Below are 10,587 nucleotides of genomic sequence, written 5' to 3'. Positions count from 1 at the left end.
GGTACTCAAAAATGCGTCTTCCAATCACTTTGAACACATTTTAAACAGTTTAACAAATGCACACATCACAATCTGAATAAATATGAATATTTTACACAGAAGTACTGGTGGAAAACTGGGATATCTGAGCTTTTGGTAAAATCGTGTTTAATTTCAAAGTGGGAAAGACGTTTCTTTTTCTAAATAGACAGAATAGTTTGTCACCCCTAGATTAGAACATTACCAACTATATACTCAATACAGTATGTGGTTTAAATAAGCCACTGCTAGACGGAGGATGTGTTCTTCTGCAGACAGGAAAGAACGTCATCGTGGTACGGTGGCTCATCCTCTGAAGGGAGTATAAGCTAAACCACCCAACGTCGGATGTGTTGTCTACGTCTGTTAGTTTGGTGCACTGTTCATCTTACCATCCTCTGATAACAGTGAGCTAACGTTAGTTTAACTATACTACTGGTAGATGTCACTTTAAATCTGCTATTTTTCATTTACCTTTTTTTATCCTTACGTCCCACACCATTTTATTTCACTATTCTGTGTCTTTTGATTTAACTTTAAGACCGTACTCTGATGAATAAATGTAAGCTCACAATCTATCCTCAGAAATTAAGTTTACTGATAATTGTTCTCTTATAGAATACAGACTCAATAGTGTTCAATACTGGTCATTTACCTGAAGCAAAACAAACAAATAAAACCTCTCATCACTGTCAGACCATCGATAAAGCTCATTTGTAATTGTGCAAATATGTTAAATTAAGTTTAATCAGCATTTGCAAAGACTAACAGTGGTGCCTGTCATTGTAATTATCAACTGAATTTATTGAAAAGACGGTTTCCTTTCGGTAAATACGGTGCTTCTCTCTTTGGTTATCTATCCAACGTCAACTTAGTTTGCTGTATCCGGAGGGAAAACTTGAGTCAGTGGACAAAGAGCTTGAAATTAGGCGTCACTTGAAAGGCCAGTTTTTTTTTATCTAGCACAAAGAAAAGTGAAGCTACCTTTTTACCATTTCATTTCCATACTGCAGCACACAGGCTGGCATTTTGCATACAGTTAGAGTGCAGCTCCAGAGGGCAACAACACACAGTACAGTCAACAGTCGCAGCAGGAATTCTTTTGGAAATGCTAACACTACATATCATCCCATAAGTGTCCAATATATGAATAATGTGATTATGTGGGAAAACTCAAATGCAGTGAGCTGCAAAGGAGACTTCCCCAGTGAGCTCTGAGCAGCACTTTAAAGGATTCTATGAGGGGAAAGTTTTGCAACCTGACTGGTTGGCGGAGGAATACAACTTTGAGACCCAGATCTGGTTTTATCCTACCCAGATCTGGTCTGATTCACCCCAGAGGTCTGTACTATGAAGCGAGTTCAACATACCCAGGGTATCTTCTCGTTATCTGGTTTAACTAACCTTAACAAACGCCATCACGCTAAGCGGTCCTACGACGGCGCGTTCACATAAAAGGGGCGGGGTTTGCAGCATCTGACCAATTGCAAATATGGAGAAGTCTACTTTCAGCAGCATATTTATATATTATATTATTATTATTTATTTTAGTATTGTGATTGGTACTGTTGAAATGTGAGACATGCACTGGCTAAATGTAGCAGTAAGGCAGGGCTGAAGCGTGTTTATACGACCATAACATGTGTACTACACGATCCTCCTGATGTTCTTGGAGTGACCTCTATTGCTATTTGCATGACGGGGATTAGTCTTGAGCTGCGTTTGTATTTGCCATGCAGAGTCCAGTGAAATAAGATGCATGCAGTTCATTTTCCTGTTTAGCATGCACTGATAGTGCAGACAATTAAACAAGGCTGTGCAGTTTAGTTTCAAAATTTGTTGCACACACACACCAGACGCCAATGCTGTTGTGTTTCTTGTCACTCTTCTTTTGCTCCCGTGATGCCAGCGCGCTAAACATCACACACCGGGGCGGCCGCCACTGTTTGGGACAGTTTGAAAATGCAAAGCCGGCGTAACAGCGGATCTTCTGTACAGCACTATTGTGGAATCTCTGTGTGAAAGAGGGCTTATATCACCCTTTTCTGTTCAGAGTTGCAGGGAACAACACACCAAGATCGAAAGTACCAGCACGTATGTGCAATTATGCAAAGAACACAGTCGACGGATAGCAAGTGCTTGACTGTGTGTGAATGGCCTTTGTGTGCATTTTTAGAAACTCTAATCCCACCAAACAATTGCAAAAGAAAGAGCCTAAAAAAAGAGAAAGGGCTGATTTACCTAGCAGTTAAGGCTGTGGCTCCTCTGTACTTGCTCCTGTTACTCAGACCGTGCCCTTTGTCTGGGTCCAGGGCTTGGTCCGGGGAAAACATTTGCATGCCAAGGGCCACTTGAATGCGAAGCTCCCCGGATTCTCACTACCTGACATGCAAAACCAGCGGGGGACCAGTTAAAATGGCGCACGCGCACAGTCAACACAGGTGTGCTCCAGTCAAAACACTGAGCATCCTGACCTCCCCCCCCCATACCACACACACACACACACACACACACACACACACCTTCTCTAGAACTCCAAACCTTCACCACTCTTTCCAGAGTGTTATGGAAATAAGTGCAGTGATTTCGTTGGGATACTGTACCTGCAGGTCGTCGAGGGATGAGGGTTGGACGTTAGGATCGGCGGTGAGGTGATATCTAGGTTGGTCTGTAAAATCGGGTGTAAGGATCAGAGGTTGAGGGTGAGATAAAAGACAGATCAGTAGAAGAAAAGAGGACTAAGATAGCTAGAATTCAGAAGATGCCGAGGTCTTTCCTTGTGAAGAAGAAACGAGGGGCATGTGGAGCATGGCAATGGAAAGAGCCGGAACAGCTCGAGTGGAAAGAACATGATACACTAGGTAAGAATTTGAAACTCCAATTTGGTTTATCTCTGTTAAGCTTTATCATGTATTTTTATATGTGTGTTTTGACCTAATTTGACCTTGTTAATTTACTTATAAAGCAAAAAATTGTTTCCTTTTATCCCCTTTTAGTGAATGAAATTCCTATGAAGCAGATATCCTGCTGTACGGACATCCAACAGCCGGCAATTGTGCCTCAGTCAATAGCCACCTTAGAATGTGGGACAGCGGCTGGAATGAGAGTGTCGGTACCTTTTGCAGGATCGGTAGGACCGGGGGTCGACACCAGGCCAGACTGGTCCACACTCATGCTACGGCGCTCCCTCTACCATCCCAGTGCACTGGCACTGGTCAGCAGAGCTAAGGTAAGTCAGACTTGTCTTGTCACGTATAGTGTCACTCCCATAATATGACCAAGTTTACCAGCCTTCCAGACAAATGCTCACCCAACTTTTGGCACTTTTTACAGTGTAGTGATAACTGTCATAACTAGCTTCAGCTCATGACTGCTGGGAATAGGGCAGCTGACGGCCTAGAAAGACAGCTGACTAGAGGAAATGATGATTAGTAAATTAGACTGAACTATTTAGAAGTAAGAAAAAGAGCACACCCTAAGAGTCAGCAAGACTCACAGGGAGGACCCACAGCTATATACGGCACTCATAACGAGCAGTGGAAGCACTTCAGTAGAAGCCAGGGTGTCAAAAGTAGAGGAAAGGCAACTGCAGTTTGTATGAGTGTGAAGTCCAGATACAGGCTAGTAACCAAAGTTCACAGGATATCAGCATCACTGCCTCCAAGGAGGAAGCAGAAGGTTGCACTTAATGGTAGGAGAGTCGTGAGAATATAGGCAGCCAAGGAAATAGAGGAGTGGTGGGCAGAAACACTGAGTATAATGGCCTTGGGCGACCACGAATAGCACGAACAACTGCTATTTCAGACCTGATCAAGTGCTGAAAGGGACAGTTAAAAAAGAAGTTAGAGAAGATGGGGGATTTAATATATGAATTTAGGCTACAACGGGAGATCGGTAGACTCGTCGGGAGAGCAAAAGGCAACTCCAGAGGCAGTAGAGGAGGGCTACAGAGAGCAAGAAAGGGACCAGTAATGTGCTGCAGAATGATCTCAAAGCTAGACTAAGTTAAGGAAAGCAGAAAGCCTTACAAATGACATTTTTCCTTAACCTAACTAAGTGTTTTTTCTTGCCTGAACTGTTTGCGTGGCGTACAAATTAACACGCGAAAAGGCTAAAATGAGTACTCACGACACAGGGATTGTCTATGTAATGTCGTACTATTTATACGCCTTCCCGTGAGACCGGGTAGGTTATCCATGTTGTCATATTCATCAAGCAGTTATCTCTCTCTTCACCAGCCTCGTCCCCGTACCTCCCCCGGCTCAGGTGACTTTGTGTGCTCGCTGTGCCACAAGATATTCCCTCTGCAGCGCATGTTGACTCGACACCTGAAGTGCCACAGCCTGGTGAAGAGACATCCTTGTCGATACTGTGGAAAAGGATTCAACGACACCTTCGACCTCAAGAGGCACATGCGAACACACACAGGTCAGGAATGAACTCTGCTCACACACACACACACACACAGTTTTGAAAAGGAATTATGTTTGCTGCATCCTAAAGGCTTCCTTAGAAACAGATTAGATTTAGAGACACATAAATTGATTGATTCATTGAACAAGTCTGATCTCCACTTTTTGGGTGAGAGAAGTTCTAGTATTATTTATTTTATCTAACTCAGAGCAGACAATAACAATGGTGGGAATTTTGCCCTATATGCTCTGAGCATGACTTGTGATTGCTCAGTATTTAGACTCACAACTATCTCTCACAACAACATCTACAGCCACACATGTTGATCATTGAATAGGCAGATGCGGTATAATAGAAAGACACAGAGCATTGTAAGTTAGTAAGTGCTGCAGTGTCAGTGTCAGACTGTTCCTGTAGTGATGGGCGGAAGAAACCTTGTTTGACCTCAAAAAAAGATTCAATGCTTCAAACACAGCGAGCACAGCGACATCTGGTGGCTTGTCAAACTTATCGCATCCATTCAAGACGGGGCGAAGCACCACAGGACCTCTCTGAATTTAGTGGTTTTAGTTTCATCATGTATGCAATAAAACAAGCATGCGTGTTATTATTAATTCGGTAGATGATGTTAGGTCAGATGTTATTGTGGAATGTGTTACAGTAAAATAATTATTATCCGTCATCCTTCAGTATCATTCACCATCTCTGACATTCTGAATAAAAAAACAGGGCTTGCAGTGTTAGTATACAAACCACCAAAAATTGCCATCTGAAACTCTGAAATTGAAAGAATATGCTGCCAGGTGAACTATGTTTGATCCATATGGGTTGCACATAACGTCTTGCAGTGGCCTTTGTCTGAGATCAGTGGTTATGTGCATGTGTCATGTTACTTCAGTACACTTTAAATGGATAATTTGGGTGTTTTTAAGTGGTGTTGTTTGAGGTACATCTCCATAGTCAGTGTATTACCTACAGTAGATGACGGTCGGCACAACCACAGTTTAGAGAAACAGACAGGAGTACCGACACAGGAGCAAAGCAATGTGGACGGGGCCGGCAGCAAAATATAATAAAATCAATATCCGTTTAAGTGTACCCTATATTTAAAATATTTTCACCGCTGTTACGACCAGTGAATAGGGACCCAAAGCGCAGACACAGGAAGTGAGGTTTAAAGAGAATCTATTTATTGCTGAGGTGGAAGGTGGAGGCAGGCAGATGAAGAATGATATGATGAGGACACAGGGAAAAATGGTGAATTACTGAGCACAAAAACAAGCACAATTCTGACAAGAATAAACCACAGACTGGCGGTGAGTGGGTGAAGAGCCAGGGGAAAGATGTACCAAAGAGTCTAGAAACAAAGAGGTGAAACTCTGGGGCTTTTATTGACAATGGCCGCTAGATGGCACTGCTGTTGTGCTGCTGCCATTCTGGACTAAAAACACCAATGAGTCCATGACCATGGATGTATAAAGTCTATAAATCAGAGGAACTTTCCAGTAGGAAACCTTAAATAGACCTCATTTAAATCATTATGTCTTAAAAGTAGTAAAATGAACTAACAGCTGAATCCAGAGTTATTTTCCTCGGCATAATGAACGAGCATCAGACCCACGGGACTGCACCGCCCTGCACGCTCATATGACATATCAGGTTCTGCCAGCTTCCTGCTAGCTGTGTGCGGCTGTAATAATGGATATATTGGCTGTAATTCATCACTTTTATTATCTTATAATACACCCATGGGCTGTATGGTGTCAGCCTGTACCGTGGTGGATGTATTAACGTCTCAAACGTTCCCAAACAGCCGGCTATCGGCCAGTAGCTAGAAGGGCTAGTAGCATAACATCAACAGAATTTAATGGAGTTGTAGGCTATTTACCAACACGCAGGGCAAAACCTCTTCTACATCCATGGCCTGTGCTCTATTGGACTCCATCTTGGTGTTATCTGTGCTGGATTTTTCTAACTTCTATTTATGGCCATCGTTCATTTCATGCTCTTCTGGGAAGCGGCCAGGAAAAAAAGTTTAATAAGTAAATAAGTGAGTAAGTAGTTATAGTTATAATAGTTGTTTTTGGTAGAGGAATTCAATTTATGACAATTGAAGAGAACAACATCTGTCATGTTGCCCAACTTTAAATACAATATCTGATCCACACAAACATGCACAGGGAAAATAAAACTCTTCTGCCTCCCCCTGCTGCAGGTATCCGTCCCTACAAGTGTGAGTTATGTGAGAAAGCCTTCACGCAGCGTTGCTCTCTCGAGTCCCACATGAGGAAGATTCACAGCGTTAGCCAACAGTACGCCTACCGCCAGAGACGCTCCAAGATCTTTGTGTGTGAGGATTGTGGTTTCACCTCGAGCCGCCCCGATGAGTACTTCCTCCACATGAGACAGTGCCACCCCGGCAGTCCCGCCCTCCGCAGGTACTACCGCCGCCAGGCCCACGAGAACAGCGGCTTCGCTCCAGCTGACCGTAAACTCAACCCCTATATGCTGTACTCGACCCCTGCATACTACATGTAGGACTCATTCTCTGAACTATGGTAGAATTAATTTGTATTCAACTGTGTTAGTCTTACATCGTTAGTCAAAACAACTTTTTATCACCTGCTTTTATCACTTTAATGTTGTTTTTAAAATGATTTCTTTCACTATGTTTACTGTTGAAATAAAAATGAAGGATCAAAAATTATTCTTTATGGTTTTATTGTTTTACTACGTATGAATGTATTTTTGGTCAAATTCTGTTGATTGTTTAAATCCACATCAAGGTTGATTGCTGAGTGATTTCATCCCTTTATAGTTCTTAGATTTGGGTCGACTTTCAAGTGACCCATCCTCTTTTGCTGCATCAACGCTACAAAAACTCAAGCAGTGTAAATTAGTCTGACATAAGAGCCTTAAGTGTCAGGTTTTAAGTTTATCTATACTATAATCATGATTAAACAATCAGAAGATTCAACTCACCTTTAAAAGCATGGATGTATTTGATAAGTCCCACTTTGTCCCCTCCAGTGTATCAATATAAAACTCTGCATCATCCTTTGGATTAACGTGTCTTCACCTTTGCATGTTTCACTTGGCTGGAATTACCAAAGACGATAATAGTCAGGATTATTATGTCCATTTGTGGGACAAACATGGTCAGAAAACAATATTCTATAGCTGTGAAAAACAGAAATATATACTGGGATAAAATAAACAAAAAGAGAAAATATGTTATTTAGACATATGAGGACATCAGCATGGTCCTCTTATTACCCTTAGGTCCACGTCACTTGGTGGAGTAGCACCGTCTACTCCTGTGTGTGCTGACAATACCCGACCTGTCCTATATTTTGATCTGCGTATATGAATCTAAACTAGTTAGATATAATAATAATGTAATGCATAATTTTGTGTAGCGTTATAGGACATGTTATAAGGGCTCAAACTGCACTGGCAGTGGACTGAGGAAGAAAAAAAGTGCTCATAGGGAAAATCTAGTTCTAACGGGCCTGTGAGTCAAGATAGGAATTAATAAAAGTGCAAATCAATTCATGAAATAAGTGTGAATTTGTGTGAATTGATTATGTTCTGACTTGTCGTTCTTTGCTTTAACTCTGTAAAAATAAACTATTTGTTTTAACTAGTCCGGGCTGCCTTAAAATTTTAAGTTGACTGAATTTGAGAAGACAAGTTGAGGTAATTTTCTAATAATTCAAACTTTTCAAGTCGAATAAACTTGATCTTAATTAAGTTGTACTTAAACCCTTGATTCAAAATAAATGTTTTTCTAGTTTACCTAACTTTATGTTATGTCAGCTTTATTATATATTTATATTTGAGATAACTTTTGATCACAATTCAGTTATTCAAGATTAAGTTTATACTACATATTTAGTCATTCTCTTTACTTTTATTAGACTTCATCTTAATCTTAAATCGTAAATTTAAAGGTGTCATCTCTTATTGGTTGTTTAATTTCAGTTCTTCAAAGATTTAATGACACAGATGATAAAACAACCTTTGAGTATACCGCAGAACAACGGATCCCATCAAATACAAAAGGGTTTTTGCCCCTAAAACAGCACAAACTTGTGGGTAAAATATCCACGAAAATGTGCACATATAGATACTTCTGCTGCTATCTTTCATTCCCTCACTATCATTACTAACATTTAAATTATGCACAACCAAAAAGGTCAATCTCACTGTAGTAAAACAGACTTTAAAGACCTCAAAAAAGTTATGACTATAATGTCAATTTGCAACTTTATGGAAAACCTCTTAAATATGCTCAACTGAGATTGTGGCATAAGAGTGGTCAGTGAACAGAGTTACCTCGAAAGAGTGGAACAGAACTAAAAAGAAAACTGTGGGATACTGCCCGACCGATGTAACACAGCTTTCCCAAAGCTCCTGTCTCACTGTAGTGCCGCCACAGTTTCACAAAGAGGTCTATTAGTCTGTGAACCCTGCAGAGCAGCGCTCACTATACCGGTATTCATGAGAACCTTCTGAATGACTTCGAAGGAGTAGTCAATGATCAGTGCATAATATAGCAGATCCATTAGCATAGCTATACCGCATGTGAGTAGTCCTTGATGTCATGCAGAATGATCTGATCCTCCAGCACCAAGTCTATGGAAGTCCAGTTAAATTTGAGCTGTTCTCACTCATAACCAACAGGTGGCATTCTTGCTTTAAATCTACACAGCCTGCTGTAGATGTATTACCCAAAACGTGAACGTTTAACATCATCATCGTACACACGGGGTGAATGAATCGTCTGCCACAGGTAAGTGGACTGTAAGCTATATGAATATACAATAATATATACAGTATGTTAGTATGTATATCCGACTACATATATTAACCTGTTTCTACATGAGTCTATGGAGGCAGTGGCCAAAATTGACACCTTCTTCAAAACATTTTAGGGCCACTGTGTATGCCTTTATAGCCACATATTATGCCTCTTTTATGACATCATAGGGTGTTAATTATTAATATATCTCATAATTCTATTTGATTGAGTTTAGTATTCATTTGAGTAGTATGAAACTTAAAGTGGCCTCATAGTCGACTGTAGGTGTCTGACAGAGCCAACAACAAGGCTGCATGCCTTCATAGGCTCAGCCAACAGCTGTCCAAGTGATACACTGTCCCAGACCACAGTGAAGTTAGTTTGAAGTTGGATATTCAACACACAGACATAAACCAGTAGATGTGATGTGTTCTAATGACTGATGATGGACCCATATGGCGGACATCTTACCATGGGACCGGCTTTAAACTGGCTGTAATTGGAACCTATATGGTGAAACAGGCTTGTATTGTCTTTATAATCCTTTTTACTTTTATTTATACTCCAATATTGTTTTTTATTCAAAGTGTAAGACAACTGTGTCTGTCTTGAATAAACCCCCAAAAAAATAACAAACAAAGATTTTAGTAGAATTTTGATTATTATAGCTCCAATAGAACATATCAATATTTTTTATCAGTATATTTTTAGCATCATTGGGCAAAAATTCCACAATAACCTTTCAGCATATTTGTAATTCAAATGTTCTGAGAGACTTCTGCTCCTCCTCATGGCTCTGTTTTCAGGCTTTAAAAAATCTAGCCCGTGACGGGAGACTTTGGCCAATCACAGGTCATTTCAGAGAGAGAGAGCGTTCCTATTGGCTGTGCTCCGGCTGGTGGGCGGTACTTGGTATTTCCTCAACAGATCTCAACAAACGTTCTCATGGTACAGCTAAACAGTGCACTACAAGATGTTTATGAAAACATCTGAGGAGAGAAATAGCATTACAGTAACAGAATATTGATTCATATTTGATCAGCGCTGCCTAGTTTGACCGTTTAATTGACAGCTGCTCAGAGAAGGCAGCTGGACGGCAGACTCCAGATCAGCTCTGACTGCTTGTTTTCCTCCTGTCTGTGAAATCTTGCAGATGCCAACAGAGGAACATGATACTGTGCAGAATATAGTGACCGTTTTATAACAAAAATAACTTTTTACAGGTATAAATCTACCGGGTCGGGATCCCATGCGCACCCGCATATGAGCGCTCACGTGTGGCCGGAGCCTCTGCTCCTCTGCCTGCTTGCCTTCACACACACACCGCACGCGTTCTCGCTGTCTCGCTCAAC

The 10,587-nt window shown here is 41.0% G+C and overlaps 1 protein-coding gene across 1 annotated transcript; it reads left to right on the top strand.

Moving 5' to 3' along the window:
* Window positions 1–1,750: 1,750 nt before the first annotated feature.
* On the top strand, window positions 1,751–7,005 carry LOC141752985 (putative transcription factor ovo-like protein 3). The gene is made up of 4 exons (XM_074611281.1): window positions 1,751–2,879; window positions 3,015–3,247; window positions 4,257–4,446; window positions 6,647–7,005. The coding sequence occupies exons 1-4, from the start codon at window positions 2,780–2,782 to the stop codon at window positions 6,967–6,969; spliced, it is 846 nt and encodes a 281-aa protein (XP_074467382.1). The 5' UTR covers window positions 1,751–2,779; the 3' UTR covers window positions 6,970–7,005.
* Window positions 7,006–10,587: the final 3,582 nt, after the last annotated feature.

Source organism: Sebastes fasciatus, chromosome 16, assembly GCF_043250625.1.
Source record: "Sebastes fasciatus isolate fSebFas1 chromosome 16, fSebFas1.pri, whole genome shotgun sequence".
Classification (NCBI taxonomy): Eukaryota; Metazoa; Chordata; class Actinopteri; order Perciformes; family Sebastidae; genus Sebastes; species Sebastes fasciatus.
The sequence above is the reverse complement of the archived record's forward strand: the minus strand, read 5'-3'. Positions and strand labels throughout refer to the sequence as shown.

Excerpts from the sequence above, each read along its gene's own strand:
- LOC141752985 (XM_074611281.1), top strand. The coding sequence starts at position 2,780 with ATGCCGAGGTCTTTCCTTGTGAAGAAGAAACGAGGGGCATGTGGAGCA. Across the intron at positions 3,248-4,256 it reads CACTGGTCAGCAGAGCTAAG|CCTCGTCCCCGTACCTCCCC; the intron begins GTAAGTCAGACT and ends TCTCTTCACCAG. Across the intron at positions 4,447-6,646 it reads GCACATGCGAACACACACAG|GTATCCGTCCCTACAAGTGT; the intron begins GTCAGGAATGAA and ends CCCCTGCTGCAG.